Genomic DNA, 25558 nt, shown 5'->3' on the forward strand with positions numbered 1-25558 from the left:
TGATAATAATAATAATAATAATAATAATAATAATAATAATAATAATAATAATAATAATAATAATAATAACACGGTCATAAGTTAATAATTATTTCCCCCCCTTCCTCCCCGGATCCAATAATCCCGAATATTTTTTTTTTCTGTTTTTTTGAAAAACGGGATTCATGCAAAAACGGTTCCAACGGTTTTATTCTCCAAATAAATTTTATATTATCATTATTATTATTATTATTATCATTATCATTATTATCACTTTCCACGAACCGTTTTTAGTTATTATAATTTATTTTTATCCTTTTTTTTTTTTTTTTTTGGTTTTTATATGGAAAAATGTCGGATTAGTCTCGTAGAGTTTTTAATTTATAATAAATTTTTTACGGTTTGCAAAAAAAGACTATCATCATTATCATCATCATCATCATTATTATTATTATTATTATTATTATTATTACTTTAAAGGTTTAAAGAGAAGTTTACGAAACGTTTGTTTGTAATTTTTCCTTTTTCTTTTCTGCTAATTATTACGGTATAAGTTGTCCTTAACGAATTTTCCATGTTTCGATTAGTTTCACGCCATTTTTGTTTTGTTAACAATACTTAGAAATGGACGACGACGATAATAATGATAATAATGATGATGATGATGATGTAGGTTGGATAAAGTCGAGGTTTAGGAAAAAAAAAAAAAACATCAGGTTTATCTTTTTTTGCGCGGATTAAACAAAACTCTGGAAAAAGAAAAAAAAAAGTTCAACATCCTAATTATCAGCCGTTAATTTTTTTTTTTTTTTATACTCGGTTGTTGTTGTTTGCATTCGTCTTTTTTTTGCAACTATTATTATTATTATTATTTGCGTAACGAAAGGGTTAAAAGTAACTAAACAAACAAACAAACAACAAACGCAAGAGACGCGTTCCAGATTTTTATAGTTAATCGAGCGGTCACGGAAAACCGGAGCTTAAATGTCATAGTTAAATCGCCTTTTTTTCTCTCTCCATGTAATTATTATTATTATTATCATCATCATCATCTTTATTATTATTATTATTACGTTATTTAAAAATTTAAAGATTAGATTTTGAATCAATTTATTTGTATGAAAAAAAAAAAAAATTTTCTTTTTAATTTTCCATCCTCGTTTTGACGAATTTTTTTACGGTAAAACGCGGCGTAAATTTAGTCGTAATTAATGTTACGCAATAATTCGTTAAAAGTTACGATTCTTCTGCATTTTCTCTCTCTCTCTCTCTCTCATGTCGTACAGAAGGTTACCTTTGTTCTTGTTAACTATATTTTAATGCATTTAATTTTCTGTTATTGTTTTTAAAGAAAAAAACGTTTTTTTCTTTTTGCAAAACGCGAACAAAAACATTTCCGACATTTGTATTTACCAGGTCAAGGGTTACAAAAAAAATTTTAAACGAACCATAAAAAAAAAGTACTATCTATTACCACGAACATTACTACTACAACTAAAACCACAACATAAGGAACGAATCCTTGACGATCATCATCCTTTCTTATACTACTGACGTTTTTATTGTTTTAAAATTAATTTAAAAAGACCCTCTTCTCATTAATTATTTAAAACAATCGCTTATCTTTTTACATGTCTTTTTTTCTTTTTAAATTTTCCTCAAAGGATTTAATCATCAGTTTTTTGTGATTATTGTTGACAAACGCAACCGATTACAAAAAAACGCGCGAAATTATTATTATTATTATCATCATTATCATCATCATCATCATCATTATTATTATTATTATCATTATAAAACGAAAAAAAAATTGATTCGAAATATGATTTTAAATGAATTGATGAGAACCGTTTCCGTTATTGTAAAAATTTAGAAAAAAAAAACAAAATGGCGGAGTTCGACAGATAAGGAATTATTATTATTACGCTTTGTTCAGAAATTTATTTGTTCAGAAATATTATTAAATATGGAAAAAAAAAAACATAATTTCGTATGTATGAATAAGGTTTAATTATGTATCCGAACGAACGAATATTTTAATAATCATTGAATAACAAAAAAAAAAAAAAAAAAAAATTTATAAATTATAGGTTTCCAGGTTAAATTTTACGAAAAAAAAAATTTGTGTGAATAATAATAATAATAATAATAATGAATCGCGTCGTAGTTTTAGATTACATTGAAACGTGGCAGAAGAATCGAATAAAAAAAAATAAAGAAAATTTGTTTTTTTTAATTTTTTTTATTGATATTATTTGTTGTAAAATATCAAAACTTAATTATACCTTCTTTTTAAAAAATATATATAAATATTTGCTGAACAAAAATTTCTGAACATTTTCTCTCTCTCTCTTTTTTGTTTTTTTTTTATGCGACGTAGAAAAAAATTGTTACTACACGATCGAGGAATTAAAATAATTAATAACGTAATTAAATAACATTAGGTGCGTGCGTTTAATTTGTAAACGTCGTGTCAGTAGAAAAACAATGATAATAAACAACAATGCATTTTTTTTCTTATCGTCACACATCATGGAAATGTTTTGCCCTTAGGAAAAAACAAACGAACGTATTTACACCACAGCTTCCGCCATTTTTTTTACTTCGCGTCGAACGAGTAATTTGATGATGACGTCACAACTCATTTTTCCATTCGAATCTTTTAAATTTTTTTGTTGTTGTTGTTGTGGTCGTCGTCGTTTTTTCTTCCATTTTCGATACCATTGATTTTATCAAAATTTTTTTTTCCTTCTTCTCCACTACCTCCTCCTACTCCTCCTCCTCCTCCATTTTACTTTTTATTTTTTCCTCGTCGTAAACTCGCACACGGGCCATATAATTTGTACGTACCTGATAATTAACCGTCCATTTTATTATTATTTTTAAAATGATCTTGGGGGAAGGGAGGGGGAGGATAATAATTAGGAGGAGTAGAAAAAAAAACTACTGTACAAAAATTTTCAAATTATGCGTTTTTGATAATACCTGAATTAATAATAATAATAATAATTAAAATTGGTACGAAAAATGAACGACGTCAAAAAAGGAAGTAGAAGAAAATTATTTTTTAAACAAAAGATTTTTATTTTATCGAAATTTTTGTTTGTTCGTTTGTTTGTTTGTTTGTTTGTTTCTTTAAGGATGCCTGGAAAGGAAACAACGGCTGGAAAACGTTTGGGTTTGGAATTTTTATTCGATTTTTATCAAAATGATTACCGTTTTTTTTTTTTTACGTTTACAAAAAATCAGTTTGTTCACACGTGTTCCTTAATAATAATAATGATGAATCGAATGATTTGAGAGATTTCAAACCCGTTAGATTACGTACGAATTTTTTTTTTTTTTCTCCATCGTCACTTCCTTTCCAGCAAATTTTCTTTTCCTTGTATTTTTTTTTTTTTTTTTTAAAGAAAAAAGTAATTTTTTCACATGGAAAAAAAAAGGTGAAATTTTTCACGAGAGTGTTTTAATTATTAATTAATGTTACATTTTAAAATAATTGTTTTTTTTTAGTCATTCGTAATTCCAATCCCTGGAGAAAAAAACAAAAAAAAAATTTCTCCAGCGAGAAAAATGAATAATTAAAAAAAAAAAAAACTTCCGCGCGAAATTTGTTTTCGTTATATTAAAACGATTTAAAAATTTTTTTTTGTAATTTATCAGATTTTTTTCTCGTGTGAATAATCAATCAATCAATCAATCAATCAATCATTCATTCATTCATTCAATTTTTATTATCATTATCGTATTTTTTATTTATTAAACGATTTTTTTATCTTTTGTGCGAAATTTTTAGTTCAAAAAAAAAAGAAAAAAAATTAATAATTATTCGACGTCTGGAGAAAACTATCGTGGTTGGAGTCGTTTGTTTATTTGTTTATCTGTTTGTTCGTTTGCGTAAATGACTAAAAATTTAAAAAAAAAAATTTAAAAAATTCACTGTGCTTATTTCACTTTTCCAGACACGAAAAAAAGCAAAAACGGGGGGGGGGGGAAGTAAAGCTGGAGTAAATCTGGATAAAATGAAGCTGAAAATTTTTTTTTTTTTTTTTTTGGAGAATTTTTTTCATTCGAAATCGATTCGTAAACACGAACAAATTTTTTTTTTATTTTTTTTTATTCATTTTTTCCAAACGTGGTTGTTGTAAGAAGAAGAAGAATAAGAAGTAAAACATGGCGAGGCGTTTTTTTACTCTTCTCTTAAGCCATTGACCTCAAAACAAAGGAGGCGGCTTTTTTTCTCCAGTAACCGTTGTTGTTGTTGTTGTTGTTTACCTGTAGAATTTTAAATAATTTTTTTTTTTTTTGGAACAAGTGAAAGATAATAGAACGATTTAGAAATAATTAATTATTAATTTATATATTTATTACCAGGTAATTCGTACCTGAATAAAGATAACCGTTCATTATTATTATTAATTATTATTATTATTATCATTATTGTCATTTGATAAAGTTTTTCGTCTTCCTCTTCCTTGTTGTATGGATAAAAGTGGTTTTTTTAATAGGGATTAATTTTTTAAAAAAAATTGATAGAAATATTGTCTGGAACTGGAAAATTTTTTTTTAAAATGAGCTCACGATTAAAGATAAACAAAAGCTCGACCTTGGTAGATCATTAAATTGACCTCAAAAGCTTTCGAGGTCAACAGGCAGGATAGTAATAAACCATATACGGTGAGTGGGTGCTGACACTTTTTTTTTTTTCTACATTTTCCCGTCTCATTTTTCCTCTTCTTCTTCTACCACGTCTTTTTTTTTCTAATTACACGAATTTGCAATTACAATTAATTTCGAATTTCGTACGTGGGGATGAATAATTATCGACCGCGTGTATTTTCGTTTTTTTTTCGTGGAAAAAGAAAGGAGAAAAATTTTTCAACTAAAATGATATTTAAATAATAAAGTTATAATTTATAACTCGTATCAAGGGTAAACGCGTGCGTGCGTGCGTGAGTGCGTGCGTGTGTGTAATTCATACTACCTGGAAAGTAAAAAAAATTTGCATTCAAATTCGTATAAGAAAATTTTAATAACTGGAAAAAAAAGAAAAAAAATCAATGATTTATGTATTGACCGATTTAAATGTATATTGTACGTGAGAGCAGAAGAAAAAAAGAAGACGTGGAAGCAGTTTTTAATTTTCATATTCAACAAGTTTTGTAATTTTTTTTTTCTTCTTTTTTTTTTTTGCCTTTGAAAACTTCTGTTAAATACAATTTTGGGTGTGTTTTTGTATATTCAATAATTTCTCACACGTATTCCGCTTATTTACTATAATAATAATAATAATAATAATAATAATAATTTCGAATTTTACGTCGTCGCTTAACGGATCCCATAATTTTTCCCTTTGAAAAATTTTACTTTTTTTTTTTTTTTTAATTTTCCTTTCGATGAAAAACTAAATTTTAAAATTTGACGTGGAACTAGTCAATAATCGGTTAACAATTCATTTTTTCTCTATTATATTCACTTTACGATGAAAAAAAAATATCGGAGAGTCATTGAGTAAAAAACAAAAAATTTAAGAAAAAAAAAAAAATTGTTTCTGAACGCACACTACAAAACAATTTCGCGCCTTTTTTTAAACGCGTAAACGAGACCAAATTACACGTGGAATCAACTAAAATTAATAATGATTTAATTATTATTATCATCAACATTAAATTTATAAAAAAAAAAAAAATTCGAAATAAAAAAAGCTGTGGAAATAAAAAAAAAAAAAAGATATAAATTTTACTGTCGTTTTATAAAAATTACGTAACGAAAAAGAAAAAAAAGACGGCGTCGTAAAAAAAAAAAAAAAATGGCATAGAGATATATTATTCGATTGAGTGAAATCAAGTTTTTTTTTTTTTCCATCGCCTTGAACTTTTCCTCCCGGTTTTCTTTGGCTTTTTAAAAATTTTTGGCTTTCCATGCAGTTTTTTTATTTTCCACAAGGTTTTTTTTTTTTTCCAAAAGGCAACAAGAATAATTTTTTATGAAAGATAAACGAGGTAAAAACGTGTTCCATTTCATTCCAGTAGATTCTCCAGTATAGATATTTTATAATCATCATTTATTAAAACCGTTAATATTATTGTTTTGTTCTTCCATTTCTATTCTTTTTTTCCAAAGGCTGGCTGGAATTGATTATATCTAACTTTTTTGAATATCCTTTAATGTGAAACCAAGGACAGAATAAAAAAAAAAACGTATAGAAGAAATCGAGTTCATGGTAATTAGGATATCTAATAAAGACTTATAGAGAGAGAGAGAATAACAAGTTTTACATAATAATAATAATAATAATTTTTTAAATAAATTTATTTAAGGGTTATATGTAGATGACGTAACGAGCTGAGATTTGTTTCCGGTGGTAGAAAAATAAAAAAAAAATTTTTTTTAAATGATTTTTTTTATGGTAGGAAAAAAAACAAATTCGAGTGCCCCCCCCCCCCCAATTAAATCAAATTGGTTAAACCGTGTAATTTGTTTTTTTTAAATGTTTTCCATTGCTCGTGGCAGAGGCGTTGATGTTTTTCTTTTTTTGCCGTGGTAGAAAATCGCACTTTTTCAAGTTCATATGAACGCCCTTGTTGACAGTGAAACAAAAAAAAAATTTTTTTTTTTCCATTTCAATATTATCATTATTATTTTCTTTATCGATTCTCCAGTTAACTTAAACCCTCTCTCCCTCTCCTCCCCCTGCCCCCCCCCAATTCCCTTCAAATTAATTAACCTTTCCCGTATTTCAATCATCACGTTCACAAAAATGATATTTAAAAAAAAAAAATGTTGCCAACCGTTAATAAAAAAAAAAAAAAAAAAAAAAAAAAAAACTTTGGAGTAAATTTTTAATTTACGAAAGATTCCGTTACAAGGTAACAAAAAAAAAAATTAATTAAATTTATTATTATTATTATTATTAATAATTTTCCCGCCTTTTCATCCGTTCGTCGTTCATCTTTTTTTTACACAATCGTTAAAAAAAAAAAAAAAAATTTCGCATACAACAAATCACGAATAATTATTAACAAAAAAAAAAGGTTATTTAAATAAATAAAAATATTTTGCAATAAACTTTTTTTTTGTTTTGTTTTGTTTGTTTCAATGAAAAACAACAACAACAACAAACACGATTTCATTATTATTTATAACGTTCGATGAACACAACCGCCGCCATTTTATTATTTATTATTAATTTTTATTTATTTTTAATTTATTTCGAAATTGTAAAAAAAAATTTTCTTTTCCAAAAAACTTGGAGAAAAAAAAAACTAGTGACACGTTTTTTTTTTTACGATCTGGTTACCCGTTTTTTTTTTTTGTTAATACGAATTATAACGGATTGAATAAGGGGGAGGTACGGGGGGGAAAGGGGGAAGGAAGGGGAAAACCGTTAGTTTAATAAAAACATTTCCGTTTAATAATAAAGTTGACAGGTTGTTTTTTTTTTTTTTTTATTAATAATAATAATTTTTTTTGTATGTTTGTTTGTTTAATGAAAAGAGAGAGAGAGATAATAATAATTATTATTACTTTATTTAAACGGTTGTATGTTGAGAATTTTTTTTTTTTCGATTTTAATAATCGTTTGTTGTCGTTGTTGTTAAAATAAAACAAACTCTGATGGAGTTCGAAGGTTTTATTATGGAATTTCGATTTGTTAAAAAAAAATATTATCGAAAATTTATTCTTATCCAAATTGTTTAAATAAATAATATAATAAACAAACAAACAAACAGACAAACAAACGCGATGATAGGTTTTTTTTTTGTTAAAAATTTTTGCAAATTTTTTCTTTTTTTTTTGCGTAATTCAATCATCAATATTTCTGGTTCCATAAACGCTCGTTTCGTAATTATTTAAATACTTTCTCCTAATATATAATAATAATAATAATAATGTACAAATACCTGGAAACTACTAAAATACCTTAAGGGAAAAGTTCTACGTCATAAATTCCATAATAATAATAAAAGAAAAGAAAAGAAAAATTTTTAAGAGCTTTTAATAATAATTTTTTATTAATCCGTATTTTTATTTTATTTTTCGTGGCAGGTGATTTAAGAAAAAATTTAAAAAAAATGGAAGTGGTACCGATGAGATTACCGAGGAGTAATAGCCCCGGCGGCAACGCTGTCGGATTACCTTACAATAGGAAAAACATTGAAGAATGGTCTCGGATTGATAGACGTACTGGAGTGAGAGAAAAAGCTAAAATCGAAACGGATCATTGGACAGCCAGAAGTAATAACGCCGCTCATAATTATGGAAAGGTGCGTGTGTGTGTGTGCGTGTTCATTTACGACTTCAACGGACGTTACGAAATCCTTTTTTTTAATGATTCCAGGTGATTGATTCGAGAGAAAGAAACAATCCCGATGGTAGTTTTCAAGAAAGGCAAAGAAAACAAATGGAAGTGTTTCAAACAAAAGTACCAGGAGGTTCGATGCAAGTCATAAGAACTCAAACGGTAACGACAAGCTCCAAAAAATGGACTTCGACCAATGACAAAGGTTTTGGAGATTTAGAGGTTTGTAGCAGACGATGATAGTACCGCATTAATCCGATGATCAAAGTAACAATATTTTTACTTTTCTTTTCTTTTGCAGTTACCTGTTAATTCTTTAGATTTGAGTTCTCAAAAGACCAAAGGGAGTGTGGGACGTAGTGGGTCGATCGGAGGTCGCCGGCCCCCAACGCGTCCTCGAAGTTTGATCAGTCAGTCTTCTAATGCCGATACCAACGCATACCGAGATGATTCTTCTTCTTCTTCTGCATTTAGATTATGCCAACGTCTTCATCAACAAGCCAGAGATGAAATGTTTAGAGAATTTAACGATTTTAAAAATCGAAGTCAATCATTTAATTTACTCAATAATAATAATAATAATAATAATAATAATAATAATAATAATAATAAAGACTCCGATACAGAAAGTGAACGTTCCGGTGTGGTTATAACCGACGTTACAAATCCTACATCATCAACATCATCATCAACAAACGATTATGGTTGTTCCGTTAAGAATAATTTAAACCGGCAAAAGAGTTGTAGTAATGAAAATATAATTATTGAATCGGACAATGAAAGTTTATTAAGACGTTCTTCGAAAGTGAGAAGGAGTTTACAATGTCATAAACAAAATCAATTAGACTGCTGCGACACCGCCGCCGATGATTACGACGACGGAAGTCCGACAAAATCGTTAAAAGAAAGAGCCGCAGAAATCGAAAGGTTGCTAAGACACGGAAGTTCCACTTACACGTCTTCAAGCCCCGACAGGCTAAATGAGTCTTATGGGAAATCGAAATTTCTCAAAACCAAAGACTGTTTTATATCACCGGAAACGTTAAAACAAGTACGAGATAGATTGAAAAAATCTAATTTTAGCGACAACGAAGGTAAAGATGATGGTATAGCGACTGAAAAAGAAGAATCCACATCATCGTCTAGAATAAATAGTTTCGACTACGGTTTAGATTCGGTTAATGACACTAACAAAAAACCTAACATTAACGGTACGGGAAGCTTAGAATCTAGATCCTCGAATAAAAATTCGAATAACGCAACGAGAACATCCGAATGGTACAGGAGAAGAAAATCGTACGGTTTCGAACAAGTTGACGAATACAATAAATTTGATAAATTTAATAATAATAAAAAGAATCACATGGACTCATCAACCGACAGCGGGATATGTCAGTCAACGGAAACCATGGGTGTACCCAATTGGTCGAAAAATACGGATTCGTTTTGGAACAAAACAAAACCAGAATCACCGTTGAGCTCTAAGAGTGAAAGACCCACGTCTACTGTCGTTACAGTCAGAGTTAAAAAAGATCCGACAGATAATTGTTTTAATAATGATCAGAAACTTTCTCCAGACAGAGGAATCAATTCCGTTTATTTAGACGGTTATTCGAATGACTATTTTAACTATTCTGGAAATTCTAAAAGATCAGATTTTAAAAATAAATCCCACGGTTACGTTGAAGATGATCCCACTACGTGCGGTGAATCCGTTTGGAACAGGAAATCACCCATTCCATCATATTCCGTAAAAACTTCGGAAAATTTAAAATCTTCTTTTCGTTCGACCGGAAATCCCTGGATATCTCAATTGAGAGGTACCAAACTCATGGATAGAAATTGGGATTTCGAACAAAAAAATGAAACGGATGAGAAAAAATTACAACCGGAAACTTATCCGAAACCCGTATTGTCGTCCTCGTCGTCGTCTCAAACCAAAGATGATAATAATAAACCGGAAACCAACGAAACGGGTAACCAGAAAAAGAGTAAAAAAGTTGAATTTTGTAAAACGGAAGTTCACTTTGCTGCCGAATCAGGTAAATTTAACATCGTCGAAACGGATGGTAAACCTCCGCCGAATGATATGTTTCGAAGACGAAGACGTAGTACGGGATCCATTATTTCTAAAAACGTTAATCAAAATTTACCGGAAATAAAATTTGGGGATTCTCAATTTGAAAAAACAATGCTGTTGACGTCGAATAATAATTCCGAATCAATAAATGATAAAATCGAAGCGGAATTACAAGAACTTTCTAGAATCGTCATGGAAACATTACCGAAATCGAAAGAACGAAAAGAAACGGATGATTACGAACGTAAAAATTCTTGGTTGTACGACGTCGCCGAAGAACCTTTCGAAAACAACAATGATAATAATAATTTAACAGATTCTAACAAACCCAAAAGCATATTGAAAAATTACAGGAATTCATTTTTGTTAGGAGAAAACGGGGATTACGATGATAATAAAAACGTAAAAATGCCTGACGTGAGGAGTCCGACGAGGGGGGATTCCTCCGCGGCACCCGTTTGGAAATCTACGGTCACGTTAAAAAACAAAAGATTCGACGAAATATATAATAAAAAACCGGAAGAAGATAAAAAATTATGTTCTAGCGACGGTGAAACGGAACTTCAAATCCGTTTGAAAAATTTAAGAAAAACCGAAGAAGGGGATCATAAAAAATTTTGGGAAAATACGAAATCCCGAAAAGACATCGAACAACATTCGGTGGATTACAAGAGACGAAGTTTACCACACGACATAACATTTAAAAACGTTTCACTTAATTTTCCCGATGAATCCAATAATAATAATAATAATAATAAAATGTCAATATCGAACGAGGAAATGCCAAAACTTTCTGTCGCCGAAAGGATAAAACAAGTCGAACAAATGAAATCAAATAATAATAATAATAATTATTCGACAAAAATTAATTTTCGATCTGGAGAAATGACCGTCGTTCAAAATGGCGCGACGAATCCTTCTAATAAAATTCACGACGAAACGAAAAAATCAACTGCAACTCCTACTCCTACTGCCGCCGCCCCCGCAACTCTCAATTATTGGCAAAACTCTGGAAAAAATTTTGATGACGTCATAAAAAAAGAAACAAAATATTCGACGAGAGAGGAACGAACCGTACTTTCATGTGGTAGGTACCACCACCTTTTATTACTATTTTTTTAACATTTACTTTTTTTCTTTTTTCTTTTGCTTGTGTTTTAAAACAAGCTACCATCATCTCATCGAGTACTAGTACTACTACTACTACTACTACTACTACTTGTATAAAATGTAGTAATAAGTAAACAAGATGAAAGAAAAAGAAAAAATAATAAACGCAATAGGCTTTTCAAATCCGCTTGCTCGCAGTAGTTAGTAATATAATAACTTTTCTAAACAAATTATGACGTCATCGATTTATTAAAAGTTCTTTTTAATGCAACCGCGCGCGCACACACGCACACGCACACGCATACTTAACTACCTTTTTGTTTTACACATTAGCTTTTAGTACATTAGCGAGTAGTAGTAATAATGATAAACTAACCAACTATTTAATATTAACCACGATTACATCGGTGCCCAACTTCCGGTTTCTTCTTCATCAACACTCTTCGTCACATTCTTTACCACCCGCCATCTCCCCCGCCACCGCGACATTTTAATTACGTCATCACTAATGTTCATTTGAGATGACATCATCAAAAACTGGAATAAACGTATCATAATCTTTCTCACTCTGCTGGTTTGCTCAATTCTTCTTCAAATCGCGTCCGACATTTTTCTTTTTTTCTTTCTTTCTTTTCTTGTGTCCGAGTACTCGTTCTGAATAATAATAATAATTTTGTATTCCTAAAAAACAAAAACAAAATTTTGCATTTAGTTTTGTTTTTTTTTCGAGATTAAATCGTTGTTCTTTTAAATAGAAAAGTCATTGATTGATTGATTGATTGATTGATAGTAGGGGATATGTGGATCGTAACAGAATGTTATGACGTAATGTTACAGATGAATTAACAACAAGTAATCAACCGGTAATGAGATTTCCAACAACAACACCCGGTGATGAAAAAATGACGGATGATAATCGAAATTATCAAACAACAAGAATATTAATCAATTTGAAAACTATTGATAAGGATGATAACAACAAACATGGAGGAGATATATTTTCAACGGATAATAAGAATAATAATAAAATGATAAATGGTGGTGGAAAAACGTCATCATCCGGAAAATCCTTGTTAAATCCATACGGAAGTTGGTCGTCTGGTACTAAAAAAGATTTCGATAAATACGTTAACGATTTGAAATCGACGTCATTGGTTAAAAAAACAACACGTGATTCTTCTTTTCAAGATTTAAATAATCATCAAATCGAAGACATGCCCAAATTATCGAAAACGGTACACGAGATAATCGATCAATTCGATTCGTTATCGAAAACCGTTTTCAAACCTAAAACGCGAAAACCTATACCGACGATATATAAAAATTCTAAATCCGAATACACTCATTCGGATTTAGAAGAAGAATTAAAAAATTTCACCGATAATTTAGATAAAGATTTTAAAGATATTTACGAAGAAGAAATCGGGTCGTTACGTAAGACGAAAAGTTTGAGAGAAAAAAAAAATTTTTTTCATCATGGAAACGAAGAAAATTCTAGAAAAAATTATAATAAGGAATCACATCATAATCGTTTGTACTACGGTACAAATTTGAAATCGTCGAGCGACGATGGTTCTTATACGAAAAAATCATCCCTTAAAACATCATCGAAAGATAATTACGATACCGATGACAGTGACCTTTTGGCCGACGAAGAAGTTCGTTCTTACATGAGTACCGGACACGGAGGATCCGACAGCGAAACTGATGGAGGACCTTTCGGTACTACACCCGGCTCTAGAAAATCATTTCAACATTCAATGCAACGTTTTAAAAAATTAGAATCTAATCATAATGAAAAAAAAGGTTTGTATTCTAACACGCTATTAATATTAATAATAATAATAATAATAACGAATATATAAATTCCTTACAAAAAAAAATCAATTCGAACTTAGGGAGGGAGGGGGAACCCGGAAATACCCGAGAAAAACAAAACACGAATCACTATTCATCACTCCCTACTACCCGCTCTCAAAATAACTATAAAAAATAATAAATATTAATGATAATAATAATAATAATAATAATAAATATTTAAAAACTCCATAAAAATTTCACATTTGAAGGTTGGTATGACTGACATTGAAAATCTACTTTAGGGGGCTTAATTAAGCTATATTTAATAAATTTTCGCTTTTTGTAGGGAGTCGAAATAATTTTTAATAAACTTGTTCGATTGTATTTTATTATTTTTGTTTGTTTGTTTGTTTGTTTGTTTACGTATATAGAAATAAAAAACAACGCAGAACCAATTCAACCGGCTACAATTTATCCGAAATCGAATCCGACTCGTAAATATCAAGTAAAACCTTCAATCACTTCATCGAAAATCAATTCGGGACCATATAAATACAGTGATGATGATGATGATGACGATGATGATGATGATGAGGATGGTGGTGGTGGTGGTTATTATACGAGAAGACACCATGAAAACGATTCAAAATTGAGATCTTATCAAAGCACAACGCGTTCGAACGGATACGATATTGATAGGAGAGAAAGAAATTTACATTCGAAGCCTAGAGAACGTGTATCGTACTTGAACGATTTGTCATTGTCTGAAAAATATTCTAAATACCTTCAAAGAAGTTCCGTATCGAGTACCGATACAATATCCGATGGACCTTTAGATAAAACAGAGCGGAAAAAAAATTATTACGTTAATAATAATGATACCGATGAAGAATTTCATAAATCCACCAAAAATAATAATGACGTTTATAAAAATGATGATAATCGTAGATACAAATCACCTCATAGGAAATCATATCGTGGATCCCCCCGGGAAAATGATAAGAAAAAATACGAGGTAGATGAAAATTACGTGAGAGAAAAATCGAAAATCAGCAGCACCAGCACCAGCAGCAACAAACACTCGAATAAAACGATGAGAGAAACGAGACAAAATTACAAATTAAATCCTTCGGAAAAATTAATGAATCACGAATACGTCAACGAGTATCAAGTTAAAAGTTACAGAACGGAAAAAGGAAAACAAAGAGAAAAAAATCAAACGGATGAAGAACTAGAAGAATTGAAAAAAGCAGCGGATCAAATATTAATGGCTGTTAACGGTTACACAGATGATTCCTCACTCGTCGGTAGCAGCGAAGAAGAAAGATCTCGAAGAATAATAAGAAAAGATAAAATAAATAATTTGGATACAATTTCCGAAGGGAAAAGAGTATCAAAGACTGACGCGAGACGAAACACAACAACAACAACCACCACCAGTACCACCACCACCAAAATGAACGGAAATCTACAATCTTCTGCTTCGAGCGTAGAAAGTTTAAATAAAGAATCAATAAGACCATCACGTGATCATTCAAAATCATCATCATCTAGGATGAAATCAACAACGAGTAGTAAACCATCCACGAGTAGAAGTACTCGTTTGTTACAGAGAGCAACGAGTAGAGAAGCCATAATGGGACATCCGAGTTCTTCCGAAGATATTCCTTCCTACGTGGAAGAATCAAAAAGAAGAATGAGAAGGCAAAAATCTTTATCAACGTCCAAACCGGAAACTCAATCACCGGAAAAGAAAGAAACCTCATCACGACACAGAACCAAATCAAAAAAAATTGAATCTTCGACTTCGTCATCGACTAGGCACAGGTACACATAAAATTTTTACATTATATTCTCCCGTAAAAAAAAAATAATAATAATAATACCGTCTTTCTTTTATTATCAGGTCAATCGAAAAGGTCAAAGAATCATCATCGTCGACGTCGAACGTAAAAAGAACAAGTAGATCGAGCCATCATCATCATCATCATCATCATCCAATCCCTGATATCGATAAAACGAAAACGACCGTTATAAGAAAAATTCATCCGGAAAAACCTGGTAATTTTAAATTTATGGATGTAATTAAATGCGTAGAGAATACGGTAATAAAATTTTACCTACTTTTCTTTGGTAGAAGTAGATTCGATTAAAAAGAAAAGTCGAAGTCAACGCGTACCTTCTTCCAGGGAAGACTTTTCATCATCAACCCGAAAGTGAGTCACTGTCACCAACATCTCTTTACAATACCGACATATTTCTCTTCTTCTTGGTTTTTTTTTTTTTTTTTTTTTTTACCAACAACACACATCAACAGATTTTCCAACAGATACATTATTATTAAACGTACCCGTAAAGTATAAAAAATGGCGTATTCAATCAATAATAATAATAATAATAATAATGCTTATTATACGATAAATTACTCACACGGTCACGCGCTCTCTGACATTTTACAATTAAAAACAAAACAAAAGCTTTACATTTGCTTATTACTATCAATACAATCAATTAATGCATTTAAATCCGTAATAATAATAATAATAATAATAATTATTATTATTATTACTCGCACTGGAAAAATTTAAAGAAAAACGTTTTGTAACTTTGCTTTTTAAAAAAAATTTTATTAATTTTTATTTTTTTATTTTTTTTTTTTATATATAAAAGTAAGGTAAATTCTTCGAAAAAAAAATAAGGAATCCATGATGAAGAAATCGACCAAACAACAAACAAAACAAACAAACAAAAATCGAGATCCGATTGTTGGAAATTAGAAAATACAAACGGGGAGACCCAATTCTTATGCTCTGTGTAAAAGTGACATTTTTTTTTTTTTTTTTTTTGAAAAAGTGAACCGTTATAAAAAAATTTAATTTAATTTTTTACCCATCGTCGTTGTCGTCGCCATCACCATCATCATCATCATCAACTTTTTCGTTATATATAAAAGACAATCGACGTACGACGACGACGACGACGACGACGATTAAAACGATTTTTTTTTTTTTATATAATCCGCTTTAAAAAAAATATGGCTTAAGTTTGTTTTTTACTCGTCCGTCATTTTTTTTTTTTTTTTAAATAAAATTTTTTCTTTTTTTTTTTTTTTGTTTTTAAATTTGTTTTTTAACAAATCGCGAAAAATTAAATTTAAGAAAATAATTTTTTTTGTTTTTTCACAACCATAAAAAATTATTTTTGTTTTATCACAGACGCGGTTTTTCTTTTTTTTCTTCTTTTATTTATTTTTAAAAATTTCCACGACGACATCGATGAGATCGTTTGTTTTCGAATCGCCATCAAACGACGACATATTTCTTTTCGCAGATTCTAATTTCACGTCGAATCCGGCACTTTTTAAAATAACTTTATTTTTTTGCGAATTGCACGCCAAAGCCCATATCGCATAGATGACTTGTTCTACTTCTTCCCGTTTGAATTCGGAATTCAAAGTGTCCAGGAGAAGATTTAAAAATGGTCCGGAACACAACATTCGATGTTTGTTGCCTTGATTGAAACAAACGTTTCTCAATATTTTCAATGCTTGGATCCGATGATTGGATTTGGATGTTGTTCCTCCGATGGAAATGATGTCATCCAGGAGTTCCTGATTCTGAAAAGGAAAACGGTTGATGGGAAACAATTTTCCTTTTTTGGAAAAATTTTTAACAATAAAAAAAAAAAGGAAACCTTGGCGATGGTGAGTTGTCCTTCTTGGTATGACGAAAAAGTTAGAAAAAAATGAAGCCACGATTCGATGATTGCTTCGCTGTTGGGTCTTTTTTTCCGTTTTTTCGAATTAATTTTGGAAAAACTTTGAAAAAGATTACTTTTCGATATGACCGTCCGACATTCGTTCACTCCGCAGCAATTGGATAAAATTTCCAAACAGAATCCGATCGTTTGATGTTGTTCGCATTTCGACATCGTATCCATTTCCATCGATACCTGATTGAATATTGCACTCATCAACGTAACCGATCCTGGCATTTTTCTCAGGCTCATCACTGTGCAATTCGACGACGCCGCCAACGATCTACAACCTGAAATCATTGGAATGTTTCTCAAGTCAATTTTTCATTTTGTAAATTAACGACTCTACAAAGATCCAGGATTCAGTACCTTGAGAGCAATCGTTCGTGTACGTGCACAACATTTTAAGAGTCACCAACAGGAGAGATTGTTTCGTTACGCACCACGGCCATAATTTATGAACGACAATTGAAAAATCTCTATTTGCGACGTCCATTTTTCCATTTTCATTTTTATGCATGAAATTATTTATTAAACGAAATAAAATTTCTAAATTTTGCAGCAATGGTTCAAGCTAAAAAAAAGGTAATGAAAAAAAATTTAGGAAATTATTTAAAAAAAACAAAAAGAATAAAAGGTTCGAACGCTTACTCTTTTTTTATCCGATAATTTTTTCAAACTGTTGGCGCAATCGAGACTTAATTTGACGCAAATTTGTTTCACGTACAAAATAACGGAAACGGACAGATTTTGTTTCAAGCAATAATCACGAGAGGGTGGAAACACGACGAGCAAATTTCCCAATGCATCCGCCGTGATCGTTTTCAACGGATGCGATATGTCTTCGATGTTGAGTAAAAACATTTGAAGCAAAATATCCGTCAAACGAATTCCAAAACTCAACGTCAAGCTGTCGGGCACGTTGTAGTCTCTTTTACGTGATGCCTTGTATACGTTCAAAACATCTTCGGAAACTTTCCGTTCGAATATGTCGGAAATCGTGACGGATTTTTTCGTCGATATCATTATTTCGTGACGTAACAAATTAATCAAAAATTTCAAAACCGATTGTCTCAGAGAAGACGATTCGTCGAGCAGTGAAATGTACAGGGACGATATGAAACAATCGATTCCGTTTTTCGTCAGGCATTTGTTTATTGCCATGAAAGCGGAAAATTGATCCACGTCGTTTTGTTCGCTTTTAGGTATGCTTTTCAATATGGCCGAAAACAAATCCAGGATTTCGCACCATAATTCCGTTTTGAAACTGGACATTGCTTCAAAGGATTTACCTGCAGAAAGAGAGAGAGAGAGAGAGAAAGAAAATTATAAACCCATATCAATTTTACTGTTTGTTTCCTCCGATTGAAAAAACAACTTACAGTAAAGATTATAATTTATCATTGAAAAAAAATAATTTAAAGCAAATTGGGATTGGATGATGAAGGATTGAGCTCGATAACTCGTCAAAACGCATTTTTTAATCAAAATGCAACTCGTCGTGTACATTTCTATGACATCAATGAAGTACCAATGATTTTCACATGTAAAACTTGAATCCGGACCTTCGCCTAAAACCCTAAAATCATTTATTATTATTATTATTATTAATTTGAAGGCGCTTGTATTTTATATTTAATCTTTCGTTAATTTACCTTATTAAGCTTTTTAATATGCCGTTATTTAAAATATTTTCGCAAACGGTTGATGGATTGTTAAAAAGAGCAGACGACAAGACGGTGAGAACGGCGTTGAGATAAGATGGCGTACTTTTTTTCTCTCCTGTGAAAATTTTGGGGTAAGTAAACAAATTTTACATAATAATATTAAAAACTCCAACGCTATAATATTACCTATAAAAACATTTTTCTTCTCATCGAGAATCAATTCGGTTATTTTATTATCGTATTGAAAATTATCGATGACATCGAGTACATTTTGATAGAAATTAATGCTTTGAAATTCATCGGATAAACCTGAAAAATAAATTTATTTATTATTTAAACGTCATCGTCGATGCACAATACAATTATTAAATTATTAAAAAAATATTAAACTGACATTTGCTAAAGTGTTTCGATCCGTTTCGAATCAAATTCGAAAGCATTAATCCGCATTTTTCCCTGACGATGCACGATTCGTTATCGTCGAAAAAAACGTTGAATCCCACCGACCAAATGTGTGCGAAAGGAACGTGGAGTCGTTTTATCAATAGTTCGCAACCTTTCGACGTGATCGTCAATCCCGAAAACAATTGAAATCCGGCAGATCGTGCGATCGGATCCCGCAGAAACCAAAAAGAAAGGAGCCAACAGTAATTGGGATTTTCAACGTGTCCAATGACTTTTGTCAGCGCGCTAAACCACGCGTCTTCCCAATCCTAAAGGGCAAATTTTTGCATTTTACAATTTTAACAATATTTAAAATGAAATCGAGTGGTTTTTACCTCGTAATGTAACTGAGTATCCCACAAAATGTGATTTAATGCAAATATTGAATTTTTAATTATGTTCATTCCAATGAAAGAAACCGTCGAATCTTGCGTGCAGTGAAACGCGATTAAAACTTCAACGATTCTCACGATTAAATTTTTATAAAATTCCGAATTGTTTTCGCCGAAACTGCATTTACCTGACAGCAAAATAATATCAATGATTAAACTCGAGCTTTTCTTTTTTTTTTTTTAAATATTTATTAAGTATAAACTAACTCGTAAGTTCGACCAAAAGTTCCATTAGCCAATCGACGTAGGCTGCATCGTGAAAATCTTTCAACGTTAAATGATCGTGAATCAATTCCATGTATGAAAACCATTTTTTCGAATCCAAATTTTCCTTGTATGAAATTATCTGCCTGGTTAATTCTATTATCCGAATGGGTAACTTACTTCCCTGAGTAAAAATCAAAAAAGGTTCACAAAGTGCAATCGGATTAAGTTGTAATTATTTTTAAAATACCTTCATTTCCGTTTTTTCATATTCTAAATTTTTTAATATTTTAAAAAACGGTTTGTGCGTGTCGATTAAAATTTTTTCCATCCAATTAATCAAACGTTCGGATTTGAAACTTTTCAATAATATTATTATGAATTCGACGACGTATAATAAAAGTGACTCGTCCAAACCGCAGGCTGGCATAGATGTTAAAAATCTTTCCAACGTCGATTCCCATAACATGTGTGATAAAACGTTATCAGTCGCAACTTCGTTGCTCATCTTTTCACCTCCCGATTTTTCAACGTTGTAAAAAATCAAATAACTAAAACATAAATTTTTAAAATGGCCTTATATCACTTAATTTAATTTTTTTCTTTTTTTTTTTTGCGGTAAATTAAAAAAAAAAGTAACCTTTGAAGTTTTTGAATGTAATTGCAGACAGTTTCGTGGGTCGTCGCATTTTGTATGTCGCAAAGCGTTTGTTTAACGGTCAGCACGAAAGAACATTTTTTTAATTCGATGATGTCGTCGTAAGAAATTACAAGATCGTTTGGAATTCCATGATAATAAGTTTTATTTTTTATTTCGGACGGTTGAATTGATAAAAAATCGGATATGTTTCCGATCCATTGTACGCTCCAGAAAACACGTAGTAATTTAGAACAGGTTTCTTTACTTAGAATACTTTCTGAAAGGAATTCCAAACAATTAAAAAAAAAAAAAAAAAAAATTTTTTTTGTCTAACCGCTATAAAAATAATTATTCGGAATACTTTTAATTGAAGGCTCCAAATGTTTACTATTTCTCCAGTGAACGTGTGTTAAAAAGGGTAAATTCATTTTAGAAATTACAATGTCGGGAAAAGACAGGATGCGTTTGTTGGATTCGTTGGCAGGTACTCTTAATATACAATCGGAATATAAGAGTAGGGAAAGTAATTCGACGGCATTTCGTCGCAACCTTTCGTCGTTGCTGAAAAGAAAAAGGCTTCGAAGTATGTTGTACAATGCGTTGATGTTAGAACCGAGTTCCAGGCACACTGTGCCATTATGTAATGATACGTGTCGCAAAATATTGACGATCGGAATGACTGAATCGGGATAATTCCGATACTCTTTCTCAACCTGAAAAATAATTATTAATAAAAAACGGTTTGAGTTGGCAGTTAAATGGTTTATTCGGAATTTTTTCGCTTGTTTACCAAACTATTGTCGAGAATTTTCAATATTTTCGCGATTCCTTTTTGTTCGACGAAAACCGAATGGAGAGATACGTCATCAAGCATTGCGCTCAATTGGGAAAGTGCAGATCTTCGAATGTTTGGTTCTAAATTTTCAGATCCTAGAATTTCCAAAACGTCCCACAATTTACCGGGATTGTAAAAAGTTTGGGGTGTGTTAGAATAATCGATCGGCTTAACACCGATGCAAATCCCGTTCAAATTCAAACCGGTGAGAACGCTCATTTTCGGTAATTTTTTATTTTCCAAATCTTCTTTGTTCAACAGCCAAAAAAGTCTCGGCATGGCTTCGTCTCTCGTCAAATCGTTTTTCGAAAAAAGAAGTCGAATGTTTCCTTTTAAAAGCTCGAGATGGGGAAGTCCCGTTGTTTTCGCAACATCCGGATCGAACATTTTAATTATGCATCTTCCCAAAATGTTGGCCTTATCGGCAAAACATTCAAGATAACATAAACATGGTATGAGAGAATTTAAAAAATCTTTCCAACAATTTTCCGACATGATAAATTTACTTTTTAAAAGGAGTGTCAACACGTTACTACTACACTTGCTGACCTGTGAAAGAACCGAGAAAAACAGCAAATTATTAGAAACCATTATTTTTTTTTTTTTTTTAATTATTTTATAATAAAAACAAATTTTTTTTTTTTTTTTTAAATTATTACCTCGGGAAATTCCGAAATCAAACCGTGGCATATCATTTCGGTTAAAATATTAACGTCGAAAAGAAATTCCATTTTATCTCCAGGATGAAGACAACTGGGAGTGACAGCTTCTTCTTTTCCAAGAAATTTCACAGCATATTCATTTATTTCTTGATACGTGCATATTTTCACACTTATATTATTATGAGATAATAATTTTAACAAAATATTAGCTCTCATTTCCAATTCTTTATCAGTCATTTCCGCTTTGCTCCATTTCAAAAGGCAAGAAGTAACAAAAAAATGAATGAAATTGAAATTTTGATGAAAATCCAAACTGGGAACAGATTGAGAAACACATTCCAATTTGTCCATTTTACTTTTCAATTTACTTCTGCATTTTAAAAAAACAATGGCCGATTTCATAGACTCTAATATTAATATAACATCTTTGTAATCTTGAAAAATAATTTTTTCTCTTTGACCAAAAAATTGTTTTACATAATTAACAATGTTGGCATGCAACTGTGGAAACATAATATATACAGAACAATCGAATATGCAATTTCCTAATTCTAAATGAAGACTTCTCGGTAAAATTTCACTGAGCATTATTTCCGAAGGCACTTTTAAAGAATTCAAAATTTGAATTATAATTTTCAATATAATTATGTAAATAACTTTATTATTATTATTATTATTACTCTGTCTGTAAAACTTCAACAATTCTTGAAAAATCCCAAATATTTTATAAAAATTGTCTTTTAAATCATTTTTATTAAACCAAACATGTGATTTTAAATTTGAAAATAAAAATTTTATGAGTTTATAATTTAATATGAGCAAACAATTTATTTCTTCATCGTTTAAATCCTTTTTCAACATGGGCAAACTTTGAAAAAGAAGTTCAAATGTAAATTTAGGCAATGATAATTGGTAATTTTTTAATTTATTATCATTTTCACTTTCAAGTTTGTATTCGTTTTCTTCGCAATTAATACTGAAATTAAACTGATTCACAATTTTACTTTCGTCTTTTTCATTATTGTTTGACTCGTTTGAAAAAACGGATAATGAATAAAATTCTTTTTTTTGACAAAAATACGATGGATTTAAGTTTAGTTGAAAACTGTTATGAATGTATTCAATACTATTGATTAAACATTTAATCACAGGAATTTTTGCACTATTTTCTAAAGTTGACATTAATTGTATGAATGTTCTTATTAACAATGGTCGTTGAATAAAAATTTCAGATGGGAAGTCTCTTAAAACGACTTCATTAAAAAATTGACAAGCTTGAAAAATTGATTTTTTATTGTCAGGATATTTCAAATTATCAAAAACTGATGTGAGTATTTGTTCATTACTTTCTGCTAAACTTTGCCATGGAAAAAATTCAATTATAAAACAATTAGGCTCACTATGTTCTTTTGTCGGTCGTCTCGAATCCTTAAATTCAAGTTCTATTTTTTCATCCGATTCTTGAATTGCTTTTGAATTTATAAATGGAATGTATTTTTTTTTATCATTATTTTCTGTCTTGCAATCACATTTTTTTTTATTTTCTATGTTGCTACAACCATTAAAATTAATAATATTGGTAGTTTTAGATTTTCCCATCATATCATTCACATCTAATTTATTGTTATTTACGGAGCAGCCATCAAATTTTTTGAGGCATGATTTAATTTCTTCAATTAATAAGGAATGTTTAGTGCTGATTTTTTTTTCTAAATTATAAAACTTTTTTAATAAACCCTGTGATAAAACATCAGGGAGAATTGAATTTGCTTTTGTGCTTTTTAAAATTTTAAGAATTAAACTTAAAACTTTTATTTCATCGGAATATTTATCATGATAAAACCATTCTAGTAGTTTTTCCAAAAGTAATTTTGTATTTTCAAAATTACTCTCATCAACTAAATTCAATGTGTATTTTGATAATATACTGGATAAGGCTCTAACTCTAATTTCCTCAAGTGGATGACCTAAAAAAATGCAAAGCAAAAATATAGAAAAAAAAAAAAACATTAACTGATGTAAAGTAACATAAATTTTTTATTTTTTTAAGTAGATGAAATAATCTAAACGTTGTTTGTGATTATAAGAAGCAAATTTCAAAATTAAGATTTATAAAAAAAAAACAGTTTCAAGCATATTTTCATAGTTAATATTAAGAAAACATGATTTAATAACATTGTTTTTTTTTTTTTTTACAACGGTCAGACATGCAGTGAGAAAAATACAATTAGAGAATAAATTTATAAAAATTTGTGTGCATTTAAAACATATTAAAATTAAGATAATGCAGCTCACCAAGCTTTTGAATGTGTAAAAGGGACAATAAATTTTCAGTCATTATTTTAAAAATAAGTTACATCAAAACATGTCCAAAAAAAAACATCTACAGGTTGTTTGAATGATAAACCGTTAACGTTTGCCGCGTAAAGTGTGTTCAAAAAGTTATCACGTCGTGTCAGAAGTTTGAAGCTAATAGACAATTGACACGATCCGAACAATGTGTCCCCTTAGACGACTTGTATTCTCAACCAGGTGTATTTTGTTTTACAAACATGGCTTCCGAAGTAACAATATTTCCGCCAACTTGTTATTCGTGGTCTTATTCTTTTCGTACCGCTTGTAAAGAGGTAAGTTTATCTATCATTAACTAATGATAAATACAACAATTGTTTATTAAATTTGATATTTAACTTTGTTGATATAACAATAAAACCTGTAAATTCTATCCGCAATTAAGTAAACAAACTAATTTCCCCTATGGTCTTAAAAATTCATGTTTTTTTTTTTTTTTTTTTTAAAACAATGAGGTCATATATGCCACCGTAATATTTTAAATAATGTTTACTTATTGTTTACTCATATTATAAACATTACATTAAGTACATTGCATTGTTTGAAAAAAAAAAAAAACATTTTTTTTTTTTTTTTTTTTTTTCCATCCTTTTATATTTAGGTTAAGTTTGATTGTTATGATTCACCATGAACATTTTATATAAACTTTTCAATTAAAATGAGAGTTAATTGAAAAGTGATATGAATTTTATTTCGATAATTTTTTAAAGAGTTAATTTTAATTCCCCATGTTCATAATTTTCTATTTAAATTTATCATTATTAAAAGTATTACAAAATAAAAAGAAATTCATTTGGATTAATGTCTCATAAACATGTCAATTTAACTAAAGATATAAATTACGCTAATGTTAATTGTTTTCCACATTTATTTACAATAAAAAAATAATTTAAAAACTCATTTAACAATGGGTAATCGTAAAAAGTATTTAAAAATATTTTTTTTTAAATTTTAAATTTTTTATTACCCCTTTTATCATTAAAAAAAAAAAAAAAAAAAAAAAAAAAACAAATAATTGTTTAAAATGCATGACACATTATGCCTTGGGCATTTATTCAAAGTTTATCGAGGTCAGGTAACTATTCGATTGTGATGAAGTTATATTTTATTCAAGATATATCAAATTGTAAAAAAGGAAAAAAAAAAAAAAATACTTTATATGTCGAGAAACATTGGCAAATAATAATAACTAAATGTCATTTTATTTTGTAACATGCTAAACTTTTTTTTCTTTACATTTGTGTATATTTTTTTATTTAAATTAATTTTGTATTTTATTTACAAAAAAAGTAACAAATATTTATTATAACCGTTTACATTATTAAAAAAGTGAAA

General features: G+C 29.8%; 2 protein-coding genes across 2 annotated transcripts; one reads left to right on the plus strand and one right to left on the minus strand.

The window, feature by feature from the left end:
* Positions 1-8054: 8054 nt before the first annotated feature.
* On the plus strand, positions 8055-15424 carry Phum_PHUM233470 (uncharacterized protein; the record flags this gene model as incomplete). The annotated part of the gene is made up of 6 exons (XM_002425988.1): positions 8055-8246; positions 8321-8503; positions 8583-11448; positions 12309-13277; positions 13703-15098; positions 15178-15424. The coding sequence occupies 6 exons, from the start codon at positions 8055-8057 to the stop codon at positions 15422-15424; spliced, it is 5853 nt and encodes a 1950-aa protein (XP_002426033.1).
* A 1088-nt stretch (positions 15425-16512) lies between these two features.
* On the minus strand, positions 16513-24209 carry Phum_PHUM233480 (uncharacterized protein; the record flags this gene model as incomplete). The annotated part of the gene is made up of 19 exons (XM_002425989.1): positions 16513-16887; positions 16965-17317; positions 17397-17601; positions 17679-18319; positions 18410-18606; positions 18683-18809; positions 18881-19003; positions 19089-19407; positions 19474-19658; positions 19738-19918; positions 19985-20285; positions 20375-20651; positions 20736-21087; positions 21165-21758; positions 21869-22040; positions 22071-22473; positions 22552-23580; positions 23608-23838; positions 24167-24209. 19 exons carry the CDS (start codon positions 24207-24209, stop codon positions 16513-16515), a joined length of 6108 nt encoding a protein of 2035 aa, XP_002426034.1.
* Between the last annotated feature and the right edge of the window lie 1349 nt (positions 24210-25558).

The sequence above is a fragment of the Pediculus humanus genome, genomic scaffold (assembly GCF_000006295.1).
Source record: "Pediculus humanus corporis 1103172107597 genomic scaffold, whole genome shotgun sequence".
Lineage (NCBI taxonomy): Eukaryota > Metazoa > Arthropoda > Insecta > Psocodea > Pediculidae > Pediculus > Pediculus humanus.